This window comes from Mastigoproctus giganteus, chromosome 10 (assembly GCF_048544385.1).
Source record: "Mastigoproctus giganteus isolate SK-2022 chromosome 10, ASM4854438v1, whole genome shotgun sequence".
Classification (NCBI taxonomy): Eukaryota; Metazoa; Arthropoda; class Arachnida; order Uropygi; family Thelyphonidae; genus Mastigoproctus; species Mastigoproctus giganteus.
Genome location: NC_143584.1, coordinates 189249978 through 189270418, shown reverse-complemented (window position 1 = coordinate 189270418; position 20441 = coordinate 189249978). Strand labels below are relative to the sequence as shown.

General features: G+C 36.8%; 1 protein-coding gene across 1 annotated transcript in view; it reads left to right on the top strand.

Moving 5' to 3' along the window:
* Window positions 1–1078: 1078 nt before the first annotated feature.
* Window positions 1079–20441, top strand: part of LOC150079662 (prolyl endopeptidase-like) — a 128966-nt gene continuing 109603 nt past the window's right edge. Inside the window, 2 exon segments of the mRNA XM_090383385.1 lie at window positions 1079–1259; window positions 20258–20385. Coding sequence (XP_090239511.1) covers window positions 1194–1259; window positions 20258–20385 — 194 coding nt within the window. The 5' untranslated portion in view covers window positions 1079–1193.

Sequence of the window (20441 nt, the reverse complement as noted above, 5' to 3'; positions counted from 1 at the left end):
GATTCACGCCTTAAAGGATTACGGTTGTGTCCCCGTACACAACCCACCCCAATTTTTTTTTTGCTCGTGACTAATTACTACTCTTTGCTGTTCCACCTTTTTATCAAACGGGATTCATGATTTTGTTCTATAAGAAAATTCATTATATGTTTCTATTTCTAATTTGTTGAGTTAAACACGTCGTACTGAAGAGGAAATTAGCAACCGGTTCATTTATGAAATTTACGAAGTTCTCTGAGCAATGCACACAGGCTGCGAGGGCAGCTCATGAGTTTTTTTCAATGATATATAGGAATTAATTTTTCTGACACCAGAACTAACTCTAGCACGAATTTACACTTAGATAAATATGACAGTTGTCTGTAACTTGCAGCGGCTGATCCAGGAAGTGGCAATCGGAGCGATTTCTCGGTTTCTTTTTCATTAGTTACATTACCTTTTGGATATGTCGATATCTTATAACTTATCTTTATTTCTTAAGGTCACATTTTTGGAACTGTCACTGTGAGGTTAGAAGTGATATGCTGCATAGTAACGTGAGAACCTATTTATTGCTTCCTATGTTTTGCTATAGATCAGGAACCTAGTTTTTAGTTTCTCGAAGTTCAGTTTTATATAATTAATTGAAAAACATGTGCTGAATTTTATGTTCATAATCATCAAAGATTTTTTTTACCATTCCTTACATTTATATTGGAATTGTCTGACTCCACGATTCCCACATGCGCTTAGGGATACAAAGACTTGGTCACGGCTCAAAATTTATTTGCCAAATCCCTTCTCCCCTTCCCCCCCCCCCGCCCATCTTTACTCAATCAGATTTAATGCAGGAACAGAATCACTAAATCATAAATTATGTTATTATTGTTAAATCTTCAAAGATATTATTTATTTTTCTTTCTGTTTAGTTCTTGTATAAATGTGCAACTATGGTCGAATGCTGTCATATACCGATGACAATATTCAGTGATTTTGGGCGATGGCTGCGATTACATCGCCCTCTATTATGAAATTTATATATTTCACTGTTTTATAAAGGTGGTGCTTCAACTCAAAATATTGTTTGTCATGTGCTGAGACGTCACGCGGTATATGTAGATCAGGAAATAAAATTAAAGCACACATCTCATTAATAATTGTGATTGAATCATTCTGTTATTGTTAGTTTGATAACATTTCGTGTAGATTTTAGCATGCGATTTCAGTATCCAAAAGCACGAAGAGATGATTCGGTTGTTGATATATATCATGGTGTATCGGTATGAAACAAACTTATAATTTAATTTGATTTTCAAGATCTGGTTTCTAATAAATTAGTGTAGACTATAACCTAGTGTGAACTCATTATGAAGTTTGTATGCTAATTTTTTGTTGTTTACATTTTTAATTTTGCAGACGAAATACCTTCTCATCAGTCACATCCTTCATGCATTCTCGTTAATTGTAAAACTTGTGTATATTTTGAGTTTCAAAACATTTATATATTTTTTTGCCTTTGATCTTAGTAATTAGTATGCTACAGATTTACCGCTAGCTACAAGGGCGTTAACACTGGTCGGCAAAAAAAGAAAAAAAAAAAAAAGAAACCCAATTTTTTCGCTCCATGTTAAAATTCAGGATGATTCTTGTAGATTTGATGTTCCTGAATTCAAATATGACAACCATATTGCTGTAACATCTACCAGTTTTAAGGGAGAAGGGATTAAAGTCAAAAACTAAGTTTCTAGTAAAAAAGATTTCTTATATTTTAAGAAAATGTTACATAAAATACAGTACTATATATAATGTTTATCTGATAACAGAACACTTATTTTGTGGTGTTTTACCTTTTATAATTGTTCATTGGTGTCTCCCATATGAGGTTCCACCAGTAGCCTGCCAACATATTTGGACTCCATTCTATTATCTCCTTTTCCATTTGAGAAATATCTTGTTGAAACCTTTCACCTTGTTGATCGGAGACCGCTCCTAAGTTTTCAGCAAAAAAGTCAAAATGTGAATGTAGGAAATGAAGCTTTAATGACATGTTGACATCCTAACTCTCTTTACACTAAAATTAGCTCATCCGCAATTTCACTCTAATTTTGTGATTTATAATTGCCTAAAAAGTTCTGGCAGACATTTCTGAATGCTTTCCAGGAACTTATTTCTGTAGCATCCAATTTTTTAAGTAAATTCCACAATTTGGAATAGCAGTTTGATTTGAGGACCCACAAACATTCCCTCTTTTATCTTGGCCTCACTGATTCGAGGAAACTTTTGTCTTAAACAGGAAAATCCCTCTCCTTCTTTTGTCCATCGCTTTCACAAATATTTTTATAAAACTAGCGTGATGTGCAATGGGGGTAAATAGATTTTTGAATTATACACCAAAGGAGGATATGCTACATTTTTCTGGCCTGGTGTAGTTTCTGAATGGTCTAGCTATTTTTTTACCCTGTAGTGGCAATCCTTTGCTCGGCTGTCCCACTCGCATAAAAAGCAGCAGTATTTAGTGTATCCACCTTGCAACCTGATCAACAAAGCTACCACTTTTAGGTCAGCACAGATATTCCATTTGCATTCTTGATAGCATATTTGTTACAAAAGAACCTGTAAATTCTTGTACGTTTCGTTCATGTGAACTGCATGGGCCAATGGTATAGATGGATACTTATTTCCATTATGGAGTAAAACTCCTTTCAAACTGACCTTGGATGAATCAAATCAAAAGCCTCCACTGTTCAGGGACATGCTCCAGATGTAACTCTTTCATTAATTTCTGGACATTGTTACAATAAACCAAAGCACCATCCATGGAGTAATAGATTGTCAGATTGCCTCTTCCTATAAAAAGACACATTGACACCCTTTTCAAGAAGAAGATTCCACTGCTGAAGCCATGATCCTAGTAATTGAGCCTTGGTTTTGGAAAGATCCAAATTTCTGACCAAATCGTTCAATTTCTGCCTGATTAGATGCACCTTTGCAGTATCAAGAGTTGAAAAGTCTGAATCTGTACTCATTCTGGGTTCTGCATCTTCTGGAGACTCCTTTCCTGATCCTGAATCAGAGTAAGTCCATGAGTTTCTGGCAGCATTGGCATTGTATTATTGTGAGGAATTGGCCTTAGAGCAGAAGGTACATTGGGATACTGTACTTTATGCTTGGATTTCCCAGAAAAACCAGAAATATTGGTCATGCAAAAGTGACAGCCATTTATATCTCGAATTTCCTGCCATATCACTGGAACAGCAAAAGGCATAGATTTATAACTACCTCCAAGCCCAGCCTATTAATGTCCTTGAACATGAACTACAGGAAATCTTTGGAGCCCCATATTTTATCTTGATCTCTGACCTTACATCCAAAATAGTTTATAGGCTTTTCTCACAATTTGTGACAGTTCGGAAGAACTGTGCCCATGGAAGTATCTGAAGAAGAGGCATGCAGCAGAAACAGTACGTCTATGAGACAGCGAGTAAGAGACTCTGTTAGAGATGAATCATTAATTAACTTAACTGTCCTCTTCTGAATGGAATCAAGAAGCCTGAGAGAGGTTTTGGGGCACTACCCCAGATGTGGGAACAATATTCCATGGCAGGGTGGATTTGCGATTTATACAGAGTGAGCAGCTGTTTGGAAGAAAAGTAACGCCGAGAGCGAAAGAGAAAACCAAGTTTTTTAGATGCAGAGGAAGCAATATTTGTAATGTGCTTGTGCCAAGAGAGATTAGATTAGAATTTAGAAGAGATTAGAAGATTAGAGATTAGAAGTCAGGGTAATCCCCAAAGAGATATATCATTTTGCCTAGAAATCGGAGTGTCACTAAAGATAAGCATAGGAGTAGAAGAATCCTTTTTGCGAGATATAAGACAAGACTGAGCTTTAGAAGGGTTGAAATCAACTAAGTTGTCTTTGCCCCACTGGAGAATTACCTGAAGATCGACATTTAAGGAATTGGTAGCAGATTTTCGAGAAGTTGAAGCTGGTTGAACAGGGCAAGGTTTCTCAAAATGGAAAGTGGAATGCAATGTGTTATCATCTGCAAAACTATGAATAGGATTTCCAGTCAATGGAAGAAGGTCATTAATATACAAGAGGAAAAGAGTGGAGGAAAGAACTGAACCTTGGGGGACACCGGCATTAGTGGAGAAGTTAGAAGACAGAGAGCCATCTACCATCATCCTCAGTGAGCGGTCACAGAGAAAACTGGATAACCAATTACTAAAAACAATTGGCAAACCATAAGATGGAAGGTTGTTTAGAAGACCTTTATGCCAAACACGATCGAAAGCCTTTGAGATGTCAAGAGCAACTACTTGCGTTTCACCGAACCTTTCCATTGAATTTGTCCATAAATGGGTAACATAAGCCAGAACATCACCAGTGGATTGACACTGATGGAATTCATACTGGCGATCGTTGATCAGACCCAAGGTTTCTAGGTAGTTTAAGAGTTGGCAGTTAATTGATTTCTCCATTACTTTAGAAAGAGTAGAAGTAATTGCAATGGGACGATAATTGGATGGGAGGGATTTGTCACCCATTTTAGGAACTGGCTGTATATGAGCAAATTTCCAAGCAGAAGGAAAAACACCTTTGGAATAAGAAAGTGAAAAAAAGGTGGCAAAGAATAGGAGTAAGTTCAGGAGCGCAGGTTTTGAGAACAAGTGGAGAAATATCATCGGGACATGGAGCTTTCTTAGCATCAAGATCCGTCAAAATCCTTTTGACGGAAGATCACAGGAGGCATTGATTGGAGCGTGTTGGGAATGGTGGGAGGTGTTTTACCAAGATCGTTAATACGTGAGTTAGAAGAAATTGGCTGAAGTGACAACAGACCCATCTGGTTTGGACAGAGGTGGTAGCAGAGATGGGCAAAAGTTGCGGCCAATAGCTTTGGCAAGGGACCAGAATGCTCGGCTACCATTAGGGCAAGGAGCAAGTTTTCTACTCTTAGCCTGTTCAAACTCTAGTTTGGACTGATTAATAACTGCTTTACAATTGTTGCGAGCTTTGGTGTAGGCAGAAAATGAAACTGAAGAATTAGAAACAAGCCAATTACGATATGCAACATTCTTCTCTTGAACAGCCTTAGCACATTTTTTGGAAAACCAAGGTTTAGATGAAGGACAAGATTTTAAAGTAGAGTCTGGGATAAAGGATTCCATTCCTGCAAGAATAATTTCACTGATATGATCTGAGCAAACGTTGACATCAGAAGTTTTGAAACAGTAATCCGACCAAGGAAAAGAAGAAAAGAAATCTCGCAGTTCATCCCATTTTGCATTCTTGTAATGCCAAACAACACGAGGTTGGGAATAGCCATGACATAAAGGCTCCATTGGAGAAGAGACAATCACCAGGTTGTGATCTGAAATGCCTAAAGGATCTCTCACATCGACCGTATACTTAGAAGGGTTGTTTGTGAGAAAAAGATCAAACGTCTTGGCTGTATGATTAGGATTGTCTGGTATTCTTGTAGGTAAATGAACAATCTGTGCAAGGTCATTAGTAATTGCAAAAGCCTCAGCATCTCGACCAGCTGGGTCAGTGTGACTAGAAAATGTAAGCCAGCTGGAGTTGTGAACATTAAAATCACCAAAGAAAATTACTTCACTGTTAGGAAAGTTGGACTGGAGAAAGTCAAGTTGCAAAGAGAGGAAGTCAAAGAGCTCCAAGTGATTAGTGGAGTTGGGAGAGCGGTAGAGACAACAGATGAATTTGACACAATGGGGTAGAGAGATTTTAAGCCAGATAAAATCAAAGAGAGGAGATTCCAAATTGCTAAGTCTCTGACAGGGAATATCAGAACAGGCATATGCACAAGTACCACCTTTGAGGTGAAAGGAATCATACAGCGAATAATTTGGGCATCTGAGATGAGCAGTAGTTGAATCAACCGATAACTGAGATTCTGTCAGAAAAAGTACATGGGGTTTGGCAGACTGCAAGTGGAAATGGACATCATTAAGATTAGGATTGAGACCACATATTTGTGAAATGAATTAGGAAGTGCTTGGGAGGTTTAGATCTTTTCGCAGATAAGCTTGCTCTATTAGTTTGACAATTCATGGTGTATTCAATAGTAAGAAAAAGTGGGTGGGACATGCTGTATGAAGTAATGAAATTTTTGGATATGGCATACATATGGTAAGAATATACCCAGATCCTTGACATAACATGGCCTCGACAATGCTCCCCGCATACACAATACTGGGACTCCCTCCAGTCACTATCTGGCAGAGTAGAGGTGGCAAGATTATACACTAGCTTATCCAGAAGCCTCCTAGAGAGTTACCAATAGGTTCGGTCCGGTGTACTAACTAGCGGCCGGCCTGCGAACACAGTTTTAGAGTTGTACCTTCGAAATGTAAGGAATACTGGATCTCACCACGATGTTCATCATTACCTCAAAAGTCATCAATCATACCGCATGATGGAAGAGATAGGGAAGGGTTGACCGGAACTTAGCTCTAGAGACTAAACATGGGTTCCACCACTTCAAGCCTCCAATAAGAAAAGTGGTGGTATTGCACTGGTTGATGAGTGTCATCTACCACCTAGATGAGAACACAATTAAGAAATTGTAAAATTTTTATTTCTAATTAGTATTAGTATTAGTAACGGCTGTATGGTGCAAGAAAGCCTATGGCTTATGCTGCACCAGCCAAAAAAAAAAAAAAAAAAAAAAAAAAAAAATCCGAACAAAACAATGATAAAAACAAAAATTAAATAAATAATAATAATTAATAAATAAATAAAAATAATAAAATGAAATAAAAAATAAATAAAAAGGAAATTAATCCTATCATCCTATGCGCTTCCCTTACCCGAAAGTACTATCCAGATGACCTTTGAATTTCCCCAAACTGTCAGCCTCTACCACCCATGAAGGCAACTTATTCCAGTAATTTATAACTCGCTGGCTAAAATAAAACTTCCTGCAATCCAATATAAACATTTCCCCCCGTAACTTGGGGGGAAATGTTTAATTTAAACACGGCTCATGATTTACACTAATGCACACATTTTGTTTACAAATACTAATTCACCACTCGTTCTCTGAAACACTTGTTCTCTGATCTTTAAAATATGAAAATGATTGCTTGGTGCAGAACCCATTGTATATATACTGGTAGAGAAGTTTCTAGAGAACTCTGTCGAAAGTTCTAGAACCTTCCAGAACCATCCCTACTTTTCTTCTGTACATAACACTTATTCTGCAATGTTCCTCGAATGTTGTAGAAAGCTCTCAAATGCTCTAGAAATCACCCAAATGTTCTAGAAAAAAAAATTAAAAATATAAATTGATACAACAGATGGAAAAGATGATTTAAACCAACTGCAGGTCTTGGTTTTCAATCATTAACCTACGATATTTGAAAACTGTGGGTGAGGAGAACTTTTAAAGCACATATCTGAATTTTTGAACATGTTTCCTATGAGAATCTGTTGAAATTATTTCAGGAAGGAAATCGATTCCGACCAGTGTAATTAGTGTATTTGCTTAAATTTATAATTAAAGTAAGTTATATGCAGGTGCATTCAGAGCCAGCATTAACTCCCCACCCCCCTCACACACATCTCCGAGAAAAGACCCCCTGAGCCTGCTTCTATTTCTTCATTCTTGTAACTTATGTCAGTGATCCAGACCTCTTACATGATGTTTGAGTTGAGCTTGGAAAACTGAACCTCTCCTCTAACCTCAGTACCCTTAACTATATGCATTAGCATTAGTAGAGGCATTTGATGCAAGAAAGCAAGCTTATGCAGCATCAGCCAAAAAAAAAAAAACCACTTCACCCCTCTGTTCATTCGAAATACCTGTCCAGCTGAGCCTTAAACTTATTTAGGCTATCAACTTCCACGACAAGGGATGGAAGTCTGTTCCATCCCAATAGGACCATCCCTTATATTATACAAGCAGTGGCCCTATTGAGGTGAGATGTAACTTATTAGTATTACTGATGGCCATAAGATACAAGGCTTATGCTGCACCAGCAAAAAAAAAAAAAAATAGCAAAATAATAATAAAAAAAATTAAATAAATAATAAAAGAAAAGGAAATAGACAATCTATGCATTTCCTCCTACCATAAGTAACTATCCAGCTGACCTTTGAATTTCCCCAAATTGTCAGCCCCTACCCCCTATGTAGGTAACTTAACTCGTTGGCTAAAATAAAACTTCCTGCAATCCAGTCTAAACATCTCCCCCATAACTTGAATTTATGGTCCCTAGTTGTAGAATTATTTTTATAACCATGAAAATTTCGTCCTCATTCATTTTACTTTTGCCTCTCAGAGCCTTAAACACCTCAATGAAGTCTCTTCTAAGGTGCCTAGTTTTCAAGCTGTACAACCCACATATTCGAAGTCTTTCCTCATATGGACACCCTTTTTCCGATATCACCAGGTGAGTTACCAGTCTTTGGACCCTTTCAAGAAGCTCAGTCTTTTTTTAGGTGTGGTCTCCATACTTGAACATAGTATTCCAAGTGTGGTCTAATAATAGCCTTATATAATGGGATTACAATGATGTCCTTATCTCTACTAGCAAATGTTCAATAAATCATTGATAGGACACCATGGACCTTCCTTGCAACCTGTCTACGATGCTCGGAGAACTTCATGTGTGACTGTATTGTAACTCCCAAATCCCTCTCTTCCACTACTAACTTAGTTGAACTCCACCAAGTGTATAAGTTATTTTGGGGGTTTACTGTTCCCCAGGCGTAAGACTTGCACTTTGCTCAATTAAAGCAAAGTTGCCACTTTTCTGACCATCCTTGAAGTCAATGTAGGTCACTCAGAAGAGGCTCTGCTTGGCTGTGATCATTAACTACTCTATAAATCTTTACATCATCTGCAAATTTAAACATCATGCCCTCTACCCTTCAACAATGTCATTTAAGAAAATCAAAAACTAACAGTGGTCCCAATACTGATCCCTAGGGAACCCCACTTCTTACATTAACCCAATCTGAGGAATAACCATTTATCACAACCCTCTGCCTCCTGCCCTGAAGCCATTCTGCTATCCATTTAAGGATTTTCCCTGTGATTCAATCTATTCCAACTTATAAAGTAGCCCTTCATGTGGGATTGAGTCAAATGCTTTGCTGAAATACAAATAAACAGTGTTGAAATTATTCCCTAAATCCAGCTTGTGAGTGAACCTGTCAAAATAGCTAACCAGATTTGTTAAAATTGATTTTTCCTTTACAAAATCATGCTGCGTATCCTTTAGAATCCCATTTCTATCTAAATGATCCTGAATTCCACCCTTGATCATTGCCTCCATGATTTTCTCTACTATTGAAATTAGACTGACCAGTTGGTAATTTCTCACTACACTCTAATTTCTGGATAATCATGTGAAATATTTAAAACCAAGTTTCTGAATGGAAGGTGTAACACCATTGTGGTTCATACCATGCAATGGTAATGTCACACTGACTGCTTTCTGGACATGTTGTTGTTATTTCTACAAGCATTCCTGTTTGTAAAATTTTCAATTTTGAGCCCTGATTAAAACATCAATTGATATGAACATTTATGCTGCTGGCCTGAACTACAACCTTAATGAACCAAATTAAAAAATCTCAGAATTGAGTCAATCCAGATTGGGAAGGACAAGACATTTTTTGGCTTTCTTCTTATTCTGGCTGAATTAGTCAGCTTCTGGTGAGGGTTTGCATGACAAAAAAGAATCCAGTAGAAGATAATGGTTCTTAAAGTCAGGTGGTTTTCATCCATATGGATTAAAAATTCCATCGTGCATATATGCATCAACCAGCCATGAGCATGTTGATATATCATTTATTCAGCTGCAGGTAAGATAAAACAAAAAAAACCTCATTGCAGGAGTGATTAACAAAGGTGACTAAGTGAAGATATTATATAAATTTCTAGCAGGCATTTGAAAGACTAGCAAGCACTATGTTAGGAAAAGTTAAATAAGGGTGTTATATACAAGGTTTGATCTACAGTGAATTTTAGCAATAGGTTTACCTTTGAGCTTTGAAGTTCGGGGATATGGACATTACTAGAAATGTTTGTGTTGGGGGATTGGGTGCATTAACCAGAATTTACGTGTAGACTGAACACATTAAAGTAATAAAATTAGTAACTCATCTGAAAGGATACTAGGAATAATTTTCTGGGTGGGGGAGAATTGACAACATTCAACACCTTCCTAAACAATCCCCAGGTTCAAAGGTCAGTGTAACTAACATGTTAATGTTTTCAGGTATGTAGAGGATGAAAAAACAGACTTTGGATAAAGTATTTAGCTATTTCAATGGTGAGTCACTGATAAAACATTCTTCATATGATTCAGTAGTGATGATGGGAAATGATGCAAGGAAGCAACCTTATACAGCCTCAGCCATAAAAAAAAAATTACTCACTTCATTTTTCATTCTTTCTAATAATTCGTCCAATACTTAGTTAAATTTATTCAAATTGCCTACTTTCACAAAGCTAAGTAGAGGCTTTTAAGCTTTTATTCATTTTATAGAAAGTGTGCAGAAATTACTCTCTGACTGAAGGCAGATTTCTGTATCTCTCCTTCAACTAAGATTATGTTTAAAATATATAATAAAGATGCAGTTGTCAAATTGTCGTGAAGATGGTTGCATACAATGTCATCATATGCAATTGCTTTTATTGCTCTGATTAGTGGTGAGAATATCTGGTGTGCTTTCTCAATCATAAAAGTAGCAACTGCTCTTGAGTGCCTTGGTGGGACATTGAAGAAAATATCACAGATGAATTATTCCAGAATTGTTATGCTTACAAACATTCTTATCCTGTTGAACACTTGAGGGTCAAGACTTTGATCGAGCTTCCTATAGTTCTCTTTACTAATATTTCTTGTTTATGTATTTGGCAAATCTCTGTTAGAGGAATTTAGTGCTTAATACCTTTGACAAGGTGTTGGGATGAGGGACCATATTTGTAGGCATAACCTAAGCAAAATCAAATAAGGGCAGCAAAGTTCAGAATTATATCATTGTTTGTTTTATGTCTTGTGAAGTACTATATCATAAAGTGCCCCCCTCCCCCCCCATTTTACTGATAGCTCTGTGAATTTTGTTGCCACTGGTACATTAACCTTTTACTAAACTATAATGGCAAACATATTTAAATTAAGCAGTATGATCAGAGGTGCAACTTTTTAGTTTTTCTTCTTTGCTCCCTTTTGCATTATATAGCTTTGTGGTTCAATAATGACGTCACTAAACAGGGTGGGGATGTGCTTTGTTGGTGCAAGAAGGGTGTACGCTGATAAGGTTTATCCAAAAAAGAGCCATAATTGTGACTAGCCTTATTATATATTGTTGTATGTATTATTAGGGCATGACTACATGAGCCAACAGTACCACTGTTTTTGTAGAATTCTTGGCAAATTGTGATATTTAAACAGTTGCAATTTCTTTCTTATCCTATGTTTCAAGAAAAAGCTCAAAAATATATTTGAATTAATTAGCAGCATTTGTTAATACATTGAATGGCCACTTTATTACCTAATCTTTACATGAAACTGAGTTTGGAAGAGCATTACATATTCATATCACATGATATAAAGCAGGTGGGCAAATGTGTAAGGATGCTGTATGTGTGCAGTTCAGTGCGAGATTGGAGAATACAAAATATTTAAGTGACTTTGAACATGACATGTAGTTGGCATGAGACATTCTAATATAAATATCTTGGAAACTGCAACACTGCTGGGGTTTACACATACGACTGTGTCTCTGCTCTGGTGGGTGGAAACAGCTCATTGACATCAGGGGCCAATGGAAGCTGAAATTTCTTTTGCAGGGTAACAGAAAGGCTATGGTCAGTCAGATGATAACCCACTACAATGTATTAGTATTAGTAACGGCCGCATGGTGCAAGAAAGCCTATGGCTTATGCTGCACCAGCCAAAAAAAAAAAAAAAAAAAAAAAAAATATCCGAACAAAACAATGATAAAAATAAAAAATAAAATAAAATAAATAACTAAATAATAATAATTGATAAAAAAAAAAAAAAAAGGAAATTAAACCTATCATCCTATGCGCTTCCCTTACCCAAAAGTACTACTATCCAGATGACCTTTGAATTTCCCCAAACTGTCGGCCTCTACCACCCATGAAGGCAACTTATTCCAGTAATTTATAACTCGCTGGCTAAAATAAAACTTCCTGCAGTCCAATCTAAACATTTCCCCCCCCGTAACTTGAATTTATGTCCCCTAGTTCTAGCATCATTTATAATCTTGAAAATTTTGTCCTCATTCATTTTACTGATGCCTCTCAGAGCCTTAAACACCTCAATCAAATCTCCTCTAAGGTGTCTAGTTTCCAAACTCTGCAACTCACATATTCGAAGTCTTTCTTCATAAGGACGCCCTTTTGCCGATCTCACCAGGCGAGTTGCCCTTCTTTGCACCCTTTCAAGAAGCTCAATGTCTTTCTTTAGGTGCGGTCTCCATACTTGAACACAGTATTCCAAGTGTGGTCTAACATAAGCCTTATATAATGGGATTATCACGTCCCTATCTCTACTTGCAAAAGTTCGATAGATCATCGATAGGATACCATGGGCCTTCCTTGCAACCTGTTTACAATGCTCAGAGAATTTTGTGTCTGACCGTATCGTAACACCCAAGTCCCTTTCCTCCAGTACTGGGTTTAGTTGAACTCCACCAAGTGAATAAGTTTTTTTGGGATTACTGTTACCCAGGCGTAATACCTTACACTTTGTTGGATTAAAGCACAGCTGCCATTTTTCTGACCATTCCTGAAGTCTATCTAGGTCTCTCTGAAGAAGCTCAGCTTGACAGTGATCATTAACTACTCTACCAATTTTAACATCATCTGCAAATTTAGACATCACGCCCTCTATCCCTTCATCAATGTCGTTTATGAAAATTAAAAACAACAGTGGTCCTAATACTGATCCTTGGGGAACCACACTTCTTACATCAACCCAATCTGAGGAATAGCCATTTATCACAACCCTCTGCCTCCTGCCCTGAAGCCATCCTTCTATCCATCTAAGGATTTTCCCAGTGATTCCAACCTGTTCCAGCTTATAAAGCAACCGCTCATGTGGGACTGAGTCAAAAGCTTTGCTGAAATCTAAATAAACAATGTCGAAATTATTCCCTAAATCCAGCTCGTGAGTGACCCTTTCGAAATAGCAAACCAGATTTGTTAAAAATGATTTTCCCTTTACAAAACCATGCTGAGTATCCTTGAGAATTTCAATTCGATCCAAATGATCCTGAATTCCACCCTTGATCATTGCCTCCATGATTTTCCCTACTACTGAAGTCAGACTGACAAGTCGATAATTTCCAACTTCACTTTTAGAGCCACCCATATGTATGGGAGATACATTTGCACTTTTCCAATCCAAGGGAATCTCCCCATAGTCTAGTGATGCTCGCATAATTAGCCTCGATGGTTCAATGCACTCGCTTGCCGCCTCTCTTAAGATTATAGGATATATTCCATCAACTCCAGGAACCTTACTGGTCTGTAGGCTCGAAAGTTTTTTCATTAAATAATCTTGCGAAATTTCAATATCATTAATTACATATTTTTTAACTTCGCTCCCACAATTTCCCATTGCCACAAAAGGATTTTCATTTGTAAATATCGATGCAAAATAACTGTTGAGTTCATCTTCAACGGCAGCTGGTGTATTTATTACTATCCCCTTTCTCTTACGTAAAGGTCCGATCTGGTTTGTCCTGCTCTTCTTGGCATTTATATATGTGAAGAATTCTTTATCCCCCCTCTTTGCTCTGTTTGCTAGTGATTTCTCATAAACTGTCTTTGCCTGTCGAACCTTTTCTGTGGCTCTATTACACATCACCTTGTAGCTGTTATAGGCTTCAGTACTTTTTATTGCTCTGTAACCTTTCCATGCCACCTTTTTCTGCTCAAGTAATGTGGCAACTTCACTATTCATCCAACTTGGAACCCTCCTCGTGGAGTATTTTTTTTAATGGTATATAAGCAATGGTAATCAAACAGCCATTTCAGAACACACAGCTCCTCATACCTTGTCGTGGATGGGGTGTTGCAGCTGATGTCCAAACTGGGTTAGTATTAGTATTAGTATTAGTAACGGCCGTATGGTGCAAGAAAGCCTATGGCTTATGCTGCACCAGCCAAAAAAAAAAAAAAAATCCGAACAAAACAATGATAAAAACAAAAATTAAATAAATAAATAATAATAATTAATAAATAAAAATAATAAAATGAAATTAAAAATTAAATAAAAAGGAAATTAATCCTATCATCCTATGCGCTTCCCTTACCCAAAAGTACTATCCAGATGACCTTTGAATTTCCCCAAACTGTCGGCCTCCACCACCCATGAAGGCAACTTATTCCAGTAATTTATAACTCGCTGGCTAAAATAAAACTTCCTGCAGTCCAATCTAAACATTTCCCCGCGTAACTTGAATTTATGTCCCCTAGTTCTAGCATCATTTATAATCTTGAAAATTTTGTCCTCATTCATTTTACTGATGCCTCTCAGAGCCTTAAACACCTCAATCAAATCTCCTCTAAGGTGTCTAGTTTCCAAACTCTGCAACCCACATATTCGAAGTCTTTCTTCATAAGGACGCCCTTTTGCCGATCTCACCAGGCGAGTTACCCTTCTTTGCACCCTTTCAAGAAGCTCGATGTCTTTCTTTAGGTGCGGTCTCCATACTTGAACACAGTATTCCAAGTGTGGTCTAACATAGGCCTTATATAATGGGATTATCACGTCCCTATCTCTACTTGCAAAAGTTCGATAGATCATCGATAGGACACCATGGGCCTTCCTTGCAACCTGTTTACAATGCTCAGAGAATTTCATGTCTGACCGTATCGTAACACCCAAGTCCCTTTCCTCCAGTACTGGGTTTAGTTGAACTCCACCAAGTGAATAAGTTATTTTGGGATTACTGTTTCCCAGGTGTAATACCTTACACTTTGTTGGATTAAAGCACAGCTGCCATTTTTCTGACCATTCTTGAAGTCTATCTAGGTCTCTCTGAAGAAGCTCAGCTTGACAGTGATCATTAACTACTCTACCAATTTTAACATCATCTGCAAATTTAGACATCACGCCCTCTATCCCTTCATCAATGTCGTTTATGAAAATTAAAAACAACAGTGGTCCTAATACTGATCCTTGGGGAACCCCACTTCTTGCATCAACCCAATCTGAGGAATAGCCATTTATCACAACCCTCTGCCTCCTGCCCTGAAGCCATCCTTCTATCCATCTAAGGATTTTCCCAGTGATTCCAACCTGTTCCAGCTTATAAAGCAACCGCTCATGTGGGACTGAGTCAAAAGCTTTGCTGAAATCTAAATAAACAATGTCGAAATTATTTCCTAAATCCAGCTCGTGAGTGACCCTTTCGAAATAGCGAACCAGATTTGTTAAACATGATTTTCCCTTTACAAAACCATGCTGAGTATCCTTGAGAATTTCAATTCTATCCAAATGATCCTGAATTCCACCCTTGATCAATGCCTCCATGATTTTCCCTACTACTGAAGTCAGACTGACAGGTCGATAATTTCCCACTTCACTTTTAGAGCCACCCTTATGTATGGGAGAAACATTTGCACTTTTCCAATCCAAGGGAATCTCCCCAGAGTCTAGTGATGCTCGCATAACCAGCCTCAGTGGTTCAATGCACTCGCTTGCCGCCTCTCTCAAGATTATAGGGTATATTCCATCAACTCCAGGAGCCTTACTAGTCTGTAGGCTTGAAAGTTTTTTCATTAAATTCTGCCGACAGGGTTCCACTCCTGTCGGCAGAAATCAAGAAGGTATGGTTATAGTAGGCTTAAGAACCCAACACTGGAGAGTTGGCAAAATGTTGCCTGATCTAGTGATCCCATATCCTGTTTCATGGTGACAGGAGGAACTGAGTATAGTGAAAACAGCATGAGCCATAAACCCATCCTTCAGGTGTCAACATTGAAAGCTGGTGTTGTTGTAATGGTTTGGGGAGTGTTTTTGTGGTGCACATTGGGTCCCTTGATACTAGCGGAATAATATTTTGATGGGAATAATATTTGCATGTTATCTGGAAATTTGTTCTGACCAGGCATCTAGATGTCCCTTCATGGCTGTAGTCTGTGCCTCTGTGAACAGGTTCTTCTAACAGGATAATGTGCCATATCATGAGGCCAGAACCGGAAAAACTGGTTCCAGGAATATGAGAGCTAATTCAGCCTATTGTAATGGCATCCTGGATCACCAGATCTCAATCCAGTTGAGTACCTGTGGGATAAGATGGAGCAAAATCTTCAGCATAGAGATCTGAAATTATATAATTTGTAACAACTATGGGAAGCAATTGAGGTAGCATGGACCAACCAGCATCCCTCTGGCACACTTTTGACAATCTCATTGAATCTTTGACATGATGAATCTAGGCAGTCCTGAGGGCTAAAGGGGAATCTTCCTGCTATTATATGACTTGCTAAATTTCTAGGCATAAAGCTGTGTGCCTAGAAATTTGATAAACCCCTGACTTGGATTTTTCCCATTATTACTTTAGGGATGACATAATCCCTTTTTTTGCCATCTTCAGAAACAAATAAGTTACACTTTCAGACTAAGGCGCATTTAGGGCTAGAGCCTCAAGCTGCGAACAAATTTAGACTATGTATATAAAGTGCTTAGCATCATAATACACAGCCATTTCTGACCTTAAAAATTTTCTGTTTATTCAGAAATGGCTGTGTATTATGATGCTAAGCACTTTATATACATAGTCTAAATTTGTTTGCAGCTTGAGGCTCTAGCCCTAAATGCGCCTTAGTCTAAATACATCATACACCATCAGGCATCTCTCATATTGTGGAGTTATACTTCATAACTGTTTTTGCCATCATTGCATCACTTGGGTACCTACCCACTCACTGACGAAGGGCCAAATAGTCCTGAAACAGTGCTGTCTGGGTGGTGGTACCTATCTGAGAATAAGTAACACTAGTCTTCTCCTTAGGTGAAGCGTTACTTATTCGAAGTAGTGCAATATCATGGCAACTCGTTATGAAGGCATTCACAATATGAGATATAACCTAAAACGATGCCACCTTAAAAATTTTCTGTTTATTCAGAAATGGCTGTGTATTATGATGCTAAGCACTTTATATACATAGTTACACTTTCAGCTAACAATGGACATTCTGTATTATGTCATTCCTTTCAGGATTAATGAAGGGGATTATATGAACTTCTGTGCACATTTTGTTCTGTACCAGCAGTCTTGGCGAGATCTGTAGGCAGATTTACCTAATAAAGTGGCCAGTGCACATTATAATCCATACCAGAGAACTTCAGCATATGTTCATTATACTAGTAGAATTAGAATTGTCTGGGGTACGTGGATGCTGGCATTGGAATTGAGAGATTATGGTTATGTACTGCCCCAAGAAATGTATATCTGTTGTCAATTAACTCTGACACTGGCTTATCTACTTTAATAAAATCAGTGTGATGAAGTTATAAGCTCCTCTGGCCACTGCAGCCCTTGCTTTGCCAATAGGCATAATAGGCATTGGCCCGGAGAGGAGGAAAATTTGAGGGTGCAGAAATAAATCAATAAAATAAAGTGCAATTCACAGCCCACATACTAAAACATAATGTACTCAAGTTGGAAAAATATCACTTATCATATCTTGAATGTTAACAATATTTTTATGTTATCATAGCAAAAACTGAATTACAAAGTGTACATCATATAATGCGACTTAGTTTTTTCATTTGATTTTTTGAAGGAAATGCCTTATCATTAACAGAGAACATATTCCACAGATTGAAAGGTTCTATAGGTTCCAAAATCATTCATTTTTGTTTGTTTATTTTGTTTTAGTTGAGGAAATGTCACTGTAGTTCAAAGTACTTTGATATCCAATGACTGTTCTGTATGAAACATCCAAATGGTTGTGCTGCTCTTAAGTATGGATTGATGTCAAATTAACTAATACAGTAATAATACTACTACTACTTTTCCTTTCATGTCTCCTTTTTTCGATGTTTATATGCATACAGGATAGGCCATATGTCAGTTTGCCAAGAAATAATTTGTATAGTTTAAATTTTAATGTTTCATCTTTATATTACTTTATTAATATTATATTCATATGATGTTGTTTATGATATTTAAATGAATTGTTCAAATTCCTAAAAAGAATTTATTTCTCAGCAGATTGCATCCTTTCTTACTAAACTGGCATATGACCCACGCTATATATAAATTCTCCCAAGGAGTCTAGCACTATTCGTCATGGAAGCAGCAGTTCACTTTCATATGGGGGGTTTAAATCTGTAGTGCCACTGCTTAGTGCACCCCATCACAAAACTCTAAGCCCAGTAACTTAAGTTTTATATTTTAGTGATAGAGCAATTCGTGATGTGCATACATCACAATACAGGCAGTTCCCACTGTATGAGTTCCTGGGTTTACAAGTTCTTTTTTTTTTTTTTTTTTTCCAAGTATCAAGTGTCAACAAAATCAAAAATGTGAACATTAATTGCTTAAATAAATTAGCATTTATTTATTTATTTCAATAAATAAATAAATAAATGCTAACCATTCATAAATACGGCATTTCAAACCACATGCGTGGTTTGAAATGTGTGAAAAGCTATACAATACAGTACTACTATGCTTGCGTTTGTTTGGACAGATGTGAGCATCTCGTTGACTCACATAATGTAAAGCAGTTACCATGCTGACATTACAAAGAGTGGTTGTGTCGCATTTCTTCATTTTCGCTGTCTTATTTCAAACTTTTTCTCAGTTTATTGATAATTTTGAAGGTTTCAAGAACCAGCAGAGATTGTACAAAATTGAAATAGCAGTTTAATATTGCTAACCAATTGCAGCTTAAGGTATCTACAACTGACATCACTTGTCTGCTTGAAGCACACAATGGAGGGTTCACAAATGAAGACTTCCTTGAAATGGTAAAATGTGAAGAAGATTGAACAGCTTGAAACTCCTGTTCATTCCTTTACTCTCAAGGGGCTTGATGAAGCTTTTCAACACACAGAAAAAGCAATTGAGATTTTTGAGTCACAAGATTCAAAATTCAAGTGCACTAGAAAAGTTGCTACAGATTTAAAAAATGCTTATGCAAGCTATCATGAAATTTATAAAGAAAACAGAAGACTGTCTAGGAAACAAACTACTCTTGAAGCATTTCTGAAGAAGAACATGACAACTTGTGCTTCCAGCAAAAGTGCCGAACCATCAACGAGTGTACATTTAGTTGATGATGATGAAGAATAAACATTCTTTAACATTTGTATGACATAAATAATTTCTTTATTATTATACTTTGCTTGATTTTAAAGACTGTTTTCATTTCTTTGAATAAATAAATTGTTATTTATGCATAAACTATTGTTTTATTGACTTTTATTTAACATTGCTATGGTCAAATTTCATTATTGTAAATGTAACCCCTGTTTTGAAAATCTATGAGAAATAAATTCCTGCTTTACAAGGTTCTCTTTACGTCTTTACGAGCACGCGCTAGGAATGAATTAACTTGTAAAGTCGGGAACTACCTGTGTGTATATATATATATATATATATATATATATTTTTTTTTTTTTTTTTTTTTCACCATCCTTCTGGTCATGAAATTTTAATGTATATTTTTTCCTTATAACTTGTAGTTATTGCGACAAAATGTTAGTCATAATAACTACATTATTAACCATTATTGATTATTGCAGACTTTCGTGCCAATAGTCTGAGTTACTTTGTATATATTTGGAAATATGTGGCCTCAAGCCCTGTTTTAGTTCAAAGGAATTTCTGACAGCCTTTTCACTAAGGTCTGAGTTTGCCCGTCTTAAGTGTAGATACAAGGTTTCCCGTAGGGCTTATTCTGAGGGGATATATTTTTTTTCTCCTGTCCACAAAGAGGCAAACTGGCCCTGAATGCTTGCTACTACAGACCTGAATGTTTAGGTGCACAATGCAATGTTTTTTTTTTTTTTTTTTTTTTCACAATGCAATGTAAAGTGAACACAGTAGCTGATATAAAATTCCCAGGTATAACCTGTCTTTGGTTGGAACAGATGATCTCATTTATTATTATTTTAAATAAATTCATAATTTGTATGAACTGTTTATTTGGCTTAACTAATTATGTTCTTGGAAACATTTATAATTATTTATTTTATTTTATTTATTTATTATTATTATTATTTTTTTTTTTTTTTTGTAATAGGTACCAGATCCATATCGTTGGTTAGAAGACCCAGATTCAGAAGAAACTAAAAATTTTGTTGATGCCCAAAATGCCATTACAGTCCCTTTCCTTGAAAGTTGTACATATAGATCAAAACTTAAACAAAGGTAGATTGGATTATTGCTGTACCATGATTACATTTTTGCTATGAAATTTATCCCCA